This window comes from Lygodium microphyllum, chromosome 30 (assembly GCF_053477565.2).
Source record: "Lygodium microphyllum isolate KBCC chromosome 30, Lygodium_microphyllum_v1.1.10, whole genome shotgun sequence".
In the NCBI taxonomy this organism is placed as follows: Eukaryota; Viridiplantae; Streptophyta; class Polypodiopsida; order Schizaeales; family Lygodiaceae; genus Lygodium; species Lygodium microphyllum.
The window spans coordinates 106806875-106821030 of NC_141164.1; the positions used below are offsets into that span (position 1 = coordinate 106806875).

Sequence of the window (14156 nt, forward strand, 5' to 3'; positions counted from 1 at the left end):
GCTAGACAAACACAAAAAATCCAGCTACCAAACAACAAAACAAGTAGTCATGCAAATAACTAAGTTAACAAAAATCCAACCTATCAACAGTTTTCTAGGGGTTTTCAATTTTCTCAAAAACGCTTGACAACAACGGATGTGATGATCCTTTGTTCATTAAGGTGATATTGGTCTATTCTAGTTAATATTTTGACTTTTTTTAAAATCTGATGATCATCTTATTCATTTTTGCAGATAATGAATGAGTATTATTCCAATGGATATTTTGTTTTGATGAGATTTTCTGTTTCATTTCTAGGTAACATTTTCTTTTTCAACTAATGATTGATACGTAATTCTAATTGATGTTTTTTGTTATTCATTAGGGCCTCTTATTATGCATGTGTCTGTCAACTCTGTGGTGTAGATGTGCTATATATTATGCCATCTATATTTTTCTTTATGTTTTGTTTTATGCCATCCATATTTGTTATCTATAATTTATTTAATTATTTGTCTTTATGCGTTCATAAAGCAATGTCACGAATTCTCTCTTATGACATTATTTTTATGGGGTTATAATATCATTATAACCCATATAAGGTTTTCTATTAAGTTCTAGGTGATATAAGCACTAATATTCCCTAGGAAAAAAATGATTCTTTGACATAGCTTCATTATCCCACTTCCAAATTTACCTCACAACCCATATATCAATGGAAAGGTCTTGAATAGTAGGTGTGCCATCCACAATGAGGAATGTGTGATGTATGAGTACAGTATGAATTTGATTGAGCCAAGATTGAAGACCAAGAATGCTTAATATAGCACACAATAATTATTGATGGTTTGTTTGAGCATTCAGGTTTCAAGTTTTTCTTTGTCCAAAAAGCACATACATTTACCGATTAAAATGCATATTTTCTTGTAGGAGAGAGAGAGAGAGAGAGAGAGAGAGAGAGAGAGAGAGAGAGAGAAGTAAATGTAGAGGAGACCAACACCTTTTCAACATTTATGAGAAGCTTTCTAGACATGAGGGATCTTTTAGGAGACTTTGGAGGTCGTTTGTACTTGGCATGATATTGCTAATGCATTTCATCATTGACATTTCCTTGAAACTTTTAGTTGTACTTTTAGTGGGTAAATTCAAATTCCCTAATTTGATGGAAATTTTCGGATTCTTATTTGCCCTCTAGGTGATGAGTTCAAATCATTTAGGGGGTGGGGTGGATGGATGTCAAAAGACAAGTTCGTCCCAACCTGTAACTTGTTCACCTTTGAAAAGTTCCTTCTTAATTTTATGTATAACATACCGTCTAAATGGATAACATACCGTCTCAATAGATTACTTCGTCTGAGATGATGAAGAAAAGGTTTTACGTCCTCTTCCTTAAAGTTTTCTTCTGAAAACCCTCCGTCAAATCCGAAGGCTAATTTATGGGCCCCAGGAGAAAAGCTGCAAAACCTGTTCCGTACGAAAAAAGTTGGTGGAGAACCGTGTCGCCTTTGAACTTGGACTTTGGAGAAGACTTGAGGCCCGGCTCGTCTCGCCGTCGGGGACTCACAAGGCATGGGAGACCCGGCTACCCTGCCTCCAGGCTTCTCTCTGTCTCCCTATATATACGCGCGCCCCGTCCTGACCCTTGTGGGTATAGAAAGGAGAGAAACGTGGTGAGCTTCCTTGTAGTAGAGACACACTAATCTTTCTGAAGCTCACGGTAAAACTCACAGCAAGCTGCTGGCCGCCATCATTATGGCGCGGAAGGAAGGAATCAGTCATGTGTTGGCAGGGGCTGTGCTGGTTCTTCTGCTGGCCACGGAGGCCGCCATGGCCGTGACCTTCCAGGTCAATAACCTGGCCAGCTCGACACCAGGCGGCATGCGCTTCGACGCCGCCGTGGGCTCCTCTCAGGCCTCAGTGGCGCTCGAATCCGCGCTCGCATTCATCGACGACTCCCTGTACACCGATCAGAGCACGCCGCGCAAGCCCACCACGACCGTCATCTTCACCGTCGACGTGGACAGCGCCAGCTCCTCCTTCGTGGCCTACACCGTCGGCGGCGCCGACAACACCGCCCACATCCACCTCAGCGACGCCTACGTGGCGGGCTTACCTGGCACCAGCGATGACGTGGCGTTCGAGGTGAAGGGAATCATCTACCACGAGTCCACGCACGTGTGGCAATGGGACGGGCAGGGCACGGCGCCGTCGGGCTTGATCGAAGGCATCGCCGACTACATCCGCTTGACGGCCGGCCTGGCGCCGTCCCATTGGGTGAAGCCCGGCGGAGGTGACAAGTGGGATCAGGGGTATGACGTCACCGCCTACTTCCTGCAGTACTGCGAGGGCCTGCACCCTGGCTTCGTCCAGGCTGTCAATGCCAAGCTGGCAGTGTCCGCGTGGAGCTTGGACTACTTCCCTGAGCTTCTTGGCAAAACCGTTGATCAGCTTTGGGCCGACTACAAGGCCAAATATGCCAGTCGTTGACAGCACCTGGCATTAGATAAAAATCTACAGGGGCAAGCCCATAATCCATATACAAGGGCTAGATATTGCCAGTCCTTAGACACCACTCACATAAAATAGAAACGCAACAAGGGCAATATTAGATTGCCATAGACCGTCTACGTATCATGTACTCCGGCCTATTGGCCAACTCATAGTGTTCCCAATATCACTGATTGCAATTTGCAAGTTCTCAAAGGCTTATGGCTACCCTAAAAACTGCCAATAACAATCTATAGATTTCTTACAAATAGCTGCTCCATGCAAATTTTACATACTAATATGATTATGCATACACAAGGAACTTTTAATCATTCCTTGCATAGGAAAAAGAAAGGAATTCCCTCGTAAAAAATACAAATAAGTAAAGAAAGTAAATCATAGGGAAAATAGAACATTCCTTGGTTGGAGAAACAAGGGAATCACATAAGAAATTTTTTATATAGGAAAAAATTTGAATCTTTTACATAAGGAAAAATAAAATTTCCTATATTATAGGGCATATGTGATTCCTCATTTCTCTGACTAGGAAATGTGTTATTTTCCCTATGTACTTTCCCTACTTATGTGTTTAAGCAAGGAAGTAAGAGCGAATCGCCTTTTTTTTTTTCCTTCCTATGTAAGAAAAAAATTCCTATATGTGGGGATTTTCCAACATAGGAAATTGTTAATATGTCTCTCTATATAGGAAAAATTTCTTACATATGATAGTTTCCCTATATAGGAAATTTCTTATGTAATTCTAATTTTTCTCTAACATGGAGATATTGCATTTTTCTTGGTTTCCACATGCTTAATTTTTTTAATTTTTAAGTAGAAAATTATATAGCAAAATCTCAACTAGAAAATTATATAAAAATTCTTTAGTTAATTTCAAATAATAAGACATAATACACATCTAATTCATTAGTATAAACTTAACATTTAATGAATACATTAATACATAGTGACAATAAAAGAGATAAAAATACAAAAATTTCAAAGCACTGATGAGTTCATGAATGTGAGGAGCATATACTAGAATTATACTACAATCTTTACATAATCTAAACTAATCATTTTGTTGCTTGTGACTATTACAATCTTGCCATTCTCTAAAAGCTAATGAACAATCTTACGTATCAAATTATCACCTGTTGACTTTTTTATATCCTTACAAAAGGCTCAAAAGCTAATATCGGTCTTTTTAAGATTCATATGTATACTCTTCAATGAAAAGTACATATCACGAATCATATGTACACCGAGATGCTTTAAAAATATCGCCTTTATATTTTGTTTCGCTTGTATTAAAAAAATATATCACAAAATATTCAACTAATATAATTTACATTAAACTAAGTGAGTTATAATATTTAAAAATACATATTTATATTATTATAATTCTAGATAAATAACATATATAATTTAAAAATAAGTCACTGAAAAGTTACCCTTTGAATGTCACTAAAAATATTAATTTCAATGCTTGGGTTTACAGGATTCTTACATTCAGAATCCAAATGAAATAACCAAATAAGATTATTCTTGTAATGTAAAACTTTTAAAAAAATACAAAATTCATGTATAATACATTTAATCTCTTTTCTCTTTGATTGTGTTATTTCCTTTTCGACTTGTTTGTTCCAAATGATTCATCATTTTCTTATTTAACTAAAATAAACATATAGATAATTAAATATCAAGTTATATTTGTAAATATTATCATCACATAAATATTAATATTTATCTGTTACTTTCTTAAACTTTTTACAATACTTCATGATTTTTTTCACCTGTATAAACTTATATTTGAATATCAACTTAGTAATGGAATTTAAAAACGTATAACTAGAAGAAAATAAAACATATACCTTATCTTTGCTTAAGTTGTTGATGTTTCGTTGTATGGTTTCTTTAGAATATACTCTTTTTGTTAAACCATGTAACAATAAATTTGAGAATATTGCACAACTTTTCACATCAAGATCATCATTTTTCAAAAAACATCCTTTAGTAATAACACATTTTAATAAAGTAAATAATAAAATAAAATATTAAAAATACAATCATGTAGTCAAAATAAATTTTTACGTAGATATCAAAACTTGATTTGTTGTATAATCTTGAAACTCTTGAAAGCTTTTCTCTCTTTTGAAAAATATATTCATCTAAGATAAATAAATTTAGATATATAAATATATACAAAATTATATTATATAAGAATAATATAAACATTTTAAATAAAACCATTACATGTAATAATGAATCTATTTTTTTATCTTCTTGTGGAACTTCAAGTATATATTTTTCTCCAAGAGGCTAAGATAATGCCACACATATAAATTAAATACATAAAATATCATAAAAGCATGAAAACCATGCATTAAAAGATAAATACATATTTTCATATGATACATTTTCCAAGAATTGATAAATTAGAATATCATCCATAGTCGAGAATTATATGTATACATCTAGCTTCTAATAATCAGCAATAGGAGTATATACTTCACACTACCATCATCACATATATGCGGGTATAACGGAAGAAGTGGAACTAACAAGATAATTATAATACCAAACATACAAATCATATTATCTTATTTGTAGTGCTATTGTATTAGATATTACATCTTCGGGTACAGGTTTAATCTCATCCAAATTTTCCACTCCAATAAAGACTGTGAACTCTTTTTATATATCAAAAAATGAATGGATTCACTAGTAGCTAAAATTCTTTGTCTAAAATATTGGGAAAGTTAATGAGGAAACAATTGACTAACTTACCTTGTTTAGAAGGCCATTTTTTATCAAATACTTTCTTTTATCTTGCCTTGTACTTTTCCAGTAATCATAAATACAAACTCTCTCCACAAGTACTTACATCCATGGACCTTCAATGGTAAAATTTCTTGGTGATTTTGAGATATTATTAATTCAATATATTTTTCTCAGCCTTTTTGTAGAGTAGATCATTTGACTCTGAGGATTCAAACCATCTTCATATCTGTCGATAATTTCTAAGCATGACTACATGTTGGCTTTTAAAGCATTCAAGCAAGAGTTTTTCGCATAAAATCTATCATTTTCTCTCTTTTCCAACAAGGTGGGTGGTTAAAAGATTTCATCATATGATGATAATCAAATTATATATGTTAAAACTTAAGATATCAAATATTCCTAATTAGATAGTTAATTAATTTTATTTTAGTTAATTCATATTAGTTAATTAATTATATTTGCTAGTTAGTATTAGAAAGCTAATTAGTTTACTAATAATTTAATTAATTAAAATTATACTAATAATCAATAACTTTATTGGTTAATTAATTTAATTTAATAGTTAATTTGGTCAATTATTAATATTTTATGAGTTAAGAAAAATTCAATTAGAGAGAACATGCAATATGTGCAATTTTTTCTTGCGAGAAAGGGGTCATCGCAGCGATAGCCCCTTATCGAACGAATTTTTTTTTGTGATTCATTCTTGGCGATAGTAAATTTTTGCCCAACTAGGTTTGTGGATTTTTTTTCGCCCAATAAGGGGGGGCTGTTGCCACAGCAACCCCTTTTCGGCAAAAAACAAACCACAGTTCTGAGAATATACAATATGGAAAGAAGATATAGTAACAGAGTGTGGTTTTTTTTTGCCCAGGAAGGGGCTGCCACCGATGATGACCCCTTCTTGGCAGGAAAAAAACTCACATGTCCAAGAATGCATGGGGGGAAGAGAGAGTAACAAAGTGATGGGAGAGAGGACGAGAGAGAGAGAGAGAGAGAGAGAGAGAGAGAGAGAGAGAGAGAGAGAGAGAGAGAGAGAGAGTATGTGTGTGGTGCAAAGATCGGACACCGTATGCGTGCGTAGTGAGCGTTAGTGATGCCAGGAGACATATTCCACGGTGGATTCCGTGAGGTTTTGCGGTGGATTCTATAAAATTTTATTGTTATTACCGGGGCTCATACACAAATTGGATTCTTTGTGCGAGAAGTCGATGGGCACGCCTATCCTTTTCGGGCATTTTGTTAATTTTATGTGTACATGGGTGATTCCATATCGGGTGATTTCACAAAATACATATTTAAATTAATAAATATTTATGAGTTTAGAGTACGCACTCGTAATAAATTAAGGTTAGGATTGATTTTTAACCAATTTATTCATGTAGCTAAAGACTACTAGGTATTCACTTTCATCGGTTTAATTGTATTATTTTTCTAACAATTGTGAATGCTTTAGTTGATGTGTATATAAGCAAGCAGCGGTATGAGTGGGAAGCATTGGAGGATAGGTATTCAAATTATCATCAAATTTTGATGGGTGCGTATCTTAGGCATGGCGCCTATATTTTGTCGCGCTTATTTATTAAAGCGCTTGATGTTTATTTATTATTTTTTTATGCGCATGGGCGCACGATTTAAATACTTGTATTAGACATTGTATTTGGGTACCGCCTCACTTCTTGGGCGCCCATTAGCTTTAATTCTTTATTGGCACAAAAGCAAACTCAAAAGCTAAAGCGTGCTATTTTGTAAATTGGGCTATTATTTGAGCTTGAAGATGATTAATATATTAAATACATGCTTTGTGAAGCGCTCACACAAGGCATGGGGGGAGATTGCACCCAATTGGTCTCTTGTTCATGTCGTGCAAGCTTTCTTCATTGGTTTTTGTGTAAAACGTAGAGTTCTTTTGTTCTTGGGGACCTTCTGACGCTCACTACGCGCGCATACGGCGTCCGATCTGTGCACCAAAGAGAGAGAGAGAGAGAGAGAGAGAGAGAGAGAGAGAGAGAGAGAGAGAGAGAGAGAGAGAGAGAGAGAGAGAGCATGCAATATGTACTATTTTATCTCGCCAAGAAGGCATCACCGATAGTCCCTTCCTCCATGAAAAATTATGCATGCTCTCCCTCTCTCACCTCGTCTCTCATTACTTTGTTACTCTCTCTTTCCCTCATGCTCTCTATTCTCAGACTTGTGGATTCTTTTTTTCGATGAGAAGGGGTCGCTAGCAGCCCCTTCTTGGGGGTACCCACACTTTGTTGCACTCTCTTCTCCCCATGCTGTCTATTCTTGGAACCATGGTTTGTTTTTTCATCAAATGAAAATGAATGGATTCACTAGTAGCTAAAATTATTTGTCTCAAATATTGGGAAAGTTAATGCGTAAACAATTGACTAACTTACCTTGTTTACAAGTCTTTTTCTTCTCAAATACTTTCTTTTATCTTGCCTTGTACTTTTCCACCAATCATAAATACAAACTCTCTCCACAAGTACTTACATCCATGGACCTTCAATGGTAAAATTTCTTAGTGATTTTGAGATATTATTAATTCAATATATTTTTCTCAGCCTTTTTGTAGAGTAGATCATTTGACTCAGAGGATTCAAACCATCTTCATATTTGTCGATAATTTCTAAGCATGACTACATATTGGCTTTTAAAGCATTCAGGCAAGAGTTTTTTCCATAAAATCTATCATTTTCTCTCTTTTCCAACAAGGTGGGTGGTTAAAAGATTTCATCATATGATGATAAGCAGATTATACATGTTAGAACTTAAGATATCAAATATTCTTAATTAGATAGTTAATTAATTTTAATTTTTAATTAATTTATATTAGTTAATTAATTATATTAACTAGTTAGTATTAGAAAGCTAATTAGTTTACTAATAATTTAATTAATTAAAATTATACTAATAATCAATAAATTTATTGGTTAATTAATTTAATTAGATAGTTAATTTGGTCAATTATTAATATTTTACGAGTTAAGAAAATTTCAATTAGCTAGTTAATTTATTTAATTAGTTGGTTAATAGTTAATAATAATTTTTGTTAATAATTTCTTAAATTTTCTTATAATTAGTTTAAAAATGATTAATAATTAGTAATTATTAATTGATTTATTAGTTCATAGATATGTTTGAAGTAGTTGATAATTAATAGTGACTAATACTTAGCTCATAATTAGTAGTTAATAATTAATAATTAGTTAATAATTAGCTTATAATTAAAATTAGTAACTGATAATTTGTAACTTGTAATTAAAGTATTACTAGTAAATAATTAGTAACTAAAAATTAATATTTAATAAATATTAAGTATTGATTATTTGATTACTTAATTAATTTATTATTGAAAATTATATATATATATATATATATCGTAAAGTTTATTAAGTAATTATTAGTTAATTAGTTGAGAAAATGAAGGGGGAGAAAAGAAGAGTGATGAAAGAGAGGGAGGAAAGAGAAAGAACATGCAATATGTGTAATTTTTTCTCGTGAGAAAGGAGTCATCGCAACGACAGCCTCTTATCGAACGAAATTTTTATCTAGTGATTCATTCCTAGTGAGAGTAAATTTTTACCCAACTGCCACATTCAAGAGACCAAAAGGCTTGAACAAGTTGATTATAGGGCCATTATCCAAAATTGAGGTGACCTTCTTTCAAATTGAATCGTGATCTCGCTTGATTGATCTTCTATCCTAAAATTAGTCAAGGTCCTCTGTGGACGCGACTTTGCTTTCAAAAACCCTTCGACAACGGGCTAAACCAATGCTTTACCATCTTTCTAGAAGCACTGTATTGATTGTCTAGGCTGTTGTCATAGACAAGCACCCAGTCATTTTCTTGAATTGCTCTTGGATGAAGTCGATGTCGCTTATCAAATCTTCTTTTGTTCTTTAGTCTTATTGTCTTTAGCTTCTCAGTCTGCTTGAACATCTTTAGGCCTTCTTTCTAGTTGCCATATGCACAAAGTCAGCAACTCTTCTCTACTGATGCCTTCCTCCCAAGGTAAAAGACTCCATGTGAGAATAGATTCTTCAATTGGTATAATTGGTTGTTGCCCATGCATAAGTTCAGCTGGCATATAGCCAGTGACTGAATTGTGAGTAGTCCGGTCAGCCCATGATGCAAAAGGTAGGATTTTAGGCCTTTCTTTGATCTTTAATCTACAAGACTTTGCTAGAGCTTTGAGAATAGGTTGATGACCTCTCTCACTCTTTCCATTGCCTTCAAGATTGTAGGTTGATTTCAAAGTCAACTTGATACCTAATTGAGCAAAGAAGTTGCGTGTCTCATCAGCATCCAACTCTCCTCTATCTGTAGTTACTTTACCCACACAACCATATCTGCAAAACACATCTTCAAGAAAAAAACGACAAACAACTTGAGTGGTCTTGGTTGTTAAGGCTTTGCCTTCAACTTGATTGGTTAGATCCTCTCTTGCAAGCACTAAATACCGCATACTCCATATTCCTGTAGGCATGGTTACAAGATCAATAACCCATCTATAATGTATAGACAAGGGATAAGTCGGTTGTAACCCATCTCAATGCTTGACCATAGAATACATCTGACACACATAACACGTTTCAACAAAATGTGCTATGTCCCGATACATGTTTTTCCACCAATATTTTTATTTGACTTTACTAAAGGTTCTCCATGTGCCTCTATGGCCAACCCACAGGCTTTCATGAAATTTCTTTATTACTTGTTGTTGCAATCTTTCATTACCTAAAACTCAGACATGTGCTCCTTTCTTCTTCTTTGCGTGCTTCCATAGATGTCATTCTTTAAGAAAAAATGCATAAGCTTTCCTCTTGATATGTTTGAACTCCTCATCAGTCCAAGTCTCCTTGTTCTTCATTGTGCTCAAATATTGGCCGATCTTCAGCCAATATTCTTCATAATCTTCTTCAAGGAAATGAGCTATAACTTGAGCAATGCAATGAGCATGTTGGCTTCTAGCTGACCACCCTATTGTTTTTAGCTTTGGACTAGTATATGCAGTAGCTGAAAAGGTATTTTTAGCCATGGTATGAAATTCAGCAAGTATAGATTCTTCAGCTTCATCTTCTTCCATCATCTCTTTTTCATTGTCATATCTTTCACGTGATAGCATATTAGCAACTAGATTCACCTTTCCTATAATATGCTTTAATTCGAGGTTGAGAGATTTAATATATGAAATCCATCTTAGCATAGCAATGTCAGGTGTAGAGCAGTTGAAAATCATGCCCAAGAGTGGAAGACCATCAGTTTCTACCACTACGGAAGCACCTATAAAGTATTCACGATCACACTTTAATGCTGTTACAACTCCCCACAATTCGCTTTTTACTTGTGCATACCTTCTTTGACGTTCATTGAGAACTTTTTCTCCAAAACGAATTGCATACATGTTACCTTCAAGATCCTCTTGGCCAACAGCCCATCCTATCCCAATGGGACTTGTATCCATAGTAAGGATGATGGATTGGCCATTTCAATAATCAGCCCTTTTGAGAGTGGGGGTTGAAATTAACAACTTCTTTAATTTACGCATAGTGAGAGTATGCTCATTACCCCAAGAGAATCTTTGGCCTTTTCTTAATAATTGATAAAGATTTTCGGCTACATGAGAAAAAGTGGCATCCATATGAGATAGAATATGCATGCACCAAGAAATCTTCTTACTTCTAAAACATTTGTGCATTTCTCTTGCATTCTGCTAATGGCATCTATCTTGATTGGAAAAGGTTTGCGTCCATAGGGGCCACATAGATAACCGACCACTAAGACTTCTTCTACTCCAAAAATCGACTTAGCTCCAAAAAGGGTAAGATGTACCTCTTCCAGCCTTGTCAAAATCCTATCACAATCATGAATATGGTTAACTACAAACGTTCTGTAGCCATCTTCATTAAGCTCCTCATTCTTTTCATGGACTTCACATCCCTTGATAGGTACATCATCAAGAAATGAAAGAGTAAGTTGTGGAATAAAGTCCCTTAAGATTTTGTCCATGGCATTCATCATATGGGCTACGGAGTTTGTTGCACCTTGTGGTAGAGTATACATGAGGACCAATCCAAGAGGTGTCTTCATTGTGGTAATGTCTCGGCTTTCTAATTAAAGCTAAAATTGGTCATATCCTAAATATAGGTTTCCCATAGAATAAATTGCTCTACCTGCAAAAGCTTCAGCAAATTCATCAACAATTGGACCCGAACTAACATTTCGGATTGTGACACAATTAACAGACTGTAGATCTTGAATGAATCGTAAAGATCCATCTTTCTTGGGCACAGTAAACCATTGGTTTGAGTAAGGTGTTGAAGAAGGTTCTAAAATCTTCATTCTGATCTTCTCATTTAGAAGTTTCAATAATTTGGTTAAATGTGCCCTTGGAACAGGAATGGGCTTGAGGTTCCAAGGCACATGTGGGACCGTAAAAATGACCATAGGAGCCACAATATTTGGATCTACACAACCTATTTTACTTGGCTAAAATGCAAAAGATTTTCCATGTTTCATTAGCGTTTGCATAAAAGAGTGTTTTTCAGTTGTGAAAGTAAATAATTTTCACATTTTTTGAGCTCTTTTATACTTTTAGATGTGAACTTGTGACCAATATTGGAAGAATCACAAAGACTTGATTGATTTGTTGCCCTATCAGTCAGCCCTTTACTTGCAGTGGGATTGCCACATGCTTGACTTTTTTATCCACCGTCTTGTATTTTGTCTCCACTTGCGCTTTAGCCTTGTTGAGTAAACCAATGTCTTCCTGCTCAACAAATTCTTGAATTGTTTGATAAAAATCCAATGTACATACTTCTATGGACTGATTTTCTATATGAGAAGCTGCATATATTTCAGCCAATGTGTCAGTAGTATTCAGTCCAAAAAAAATGCCCAAAATATCTTCATTTTCAGCCATCATGTCATAAGTTTTCAGCTCCCTTTTTACATGACATAAATATTTTCTTTCAGCTTTAGACGTGGCTGGAAGAGACTTATAACAGGCCATACTATTGGATGTACATACATACAGATTTGCTAGAGATAGTTTCTGTAGCATAAGGAGTTCAATCTTTTTACATGACGCACTACCATAGCCTCCTTTTATAGCAGTGCAGCATGAAAACCCTTGAATTCTCAGGCATTAGGAGGCACAATATAATCACGTAGTCGATCTCTGTTTCGATGATGGTTAACACACACAATAAGAAATTGGACAGCTTGTTCATTATCTTTGATTCGGATTCGAGCATAGGAAGAACTATCATCAAGATCTTTTGTTTCCAAACGAGCTTAAAAAATGTAAGGTCGCCCAAGAATGATAGGGTAACTACAAGAGTCTTGAACAAAAAATTGAGAATTATCTTTTATGTCTCCAATAGTTACCTACACATAAGGACATGCAGCATATAACTCTCCAAAAGAGTTATTTGCAGCTCTCATTCGCCAACCTAGATCAACATTTATGGGCCATCTGCCACTTTCATAGAGACTCTTTGCCATGACGTTTATCTCAGAGCCATGGTCTAAGAGTGCAATACATGGTGTTTCTTTTTTTCCAATTTCGACGAGTGTCTCCATTGTTGCTCTTGCCCAATGCATACGGTGTTGTGTCGCTGCGCATCTACCACTGCAAACTTGAGGATGAATTTTTTTTCCAAGTTTGTTGGACTCCTAAGTCAGTGTCATTAGGAATTTATTTTCCATTGTGTGTATCTTTTATGTTTGCATCTACATGGCGCACGAGCACATATAGATAGGCTAGGCATAAATTCTTCAATACATTAATATTTTTTTTGTGGAGCATCACTGGATTGATTGCATAGCATGGATTTGAATTTGCAAACTACATGAGTGATTGACCATGAAATTCTCTTCCAAGGCATATTCTTGATAGGGCATAATGCATGGAAATACATGCTCATACGAAGGATTCCATCTTGAAGACTCAAGAACATTGAGGAACATGGGATTGACCTAAAGGAAAAGACTGAAAATGTCTCTATAGCCTCAATAATGGATATACTATTTGCACAAACAATCGTGCAAAGTTGTATACATTGATTTCAGATCGTCACTATTGCAGTGATATGCTTTATGTATAGGAAGTTCTAGATTGTATCTTGTTGATTGATGAGTTGTTGAAGAGAAGCATAACAATGCTTCATTCAGGTTTACTTCCTATTGTGAAAGGGGAGGATGAGATATTGATAAAAGCATTTGTCATGGGTCTTGCAAACTTTTAAGGATAGATTTAGTATTCATTACAAAAATGAGGTCACACAAAGTTCTTCCATTTTTCAAACAACTTTTTCCTTGTAAGATTTTGCCATTTTTTGAAGATAGCATTGAGGATATTGAATTGTGACAGTTGAAAAACAAAAGAAAGAAAAAACAAGTACTAAGGAAAATGCTAATGAATAGGCTTTGATTCTCATAGCACATATATACTCCCAATTTCAAAACAAGAGGTGACCTTGTTAGGAATGCTAAAGAGAATATCCTTGTAAGAGACATTGCGGTTGTTATTTGCCTAACCAAGTTTTTTTAAAGCTTTTCCACATAAAGCGACGCTGGCAAGATAGAGATCTAAGGAGGAAGAATCGATCTGCAGTTAAAGACAGAGTAAACAAGGCATCAACGTTGATGTCATAGTACGTTGCTTTCCTGAAGCTTTCCATAAGAAAAGCTACGAGCTTTTTAATGAGGCAGCGGTGTAATTGGTTTAAAAAGAAGAACAGCACGACGAGAGGGGAGGATGACGCAAAAGACAAGAAGACCGTGTAGTAGCCGAAGGAATGAAAAAGTGAGACGTAGGAGAGTGGGGAATGAAGACTAACGACGAGCTCTCAAGCTGACGATAGTTTGCGAAGTTACAAAGAGGAAAGACACAGA

General features: G+C 35.2%; 1 protein-coding gene across 1 annotated transcript; it reads left to right on the forward strand.

Annotated features, from left to right (window-relative positions):
- The first annotated feature begins 1602 nt into the window (after positions 1 to 1602).
- Positions 1603 to 2704, forward strand: LOC148010227 (uncharacterized). Its single transcript, XM_087672659.1, has one exon. It carries the CDS (start codon positions 1733 to 1735, stop codon positions 2465 to 2467), a length of 735 nt encoding a protein of 244 aa, XP_087528785.1. The 5' UTR covers positions 1603 to 1732; the 3' UTR covers positions 2468 to 2704.
- The last annotated feature ends 11452 nt before the right edge of the window (positions 2705 to 14156 follow it).

Bases quoted from the DNA above. Each gene is read 5' to 3' on its own strand.
- LOC148010227 (XM_087672659.1), top strand. From the start codon at position 1,733: ATGGCGCGGAAGGAAGGAATCAGTCATGTGTTGGCAGGGGCTGTGCTG.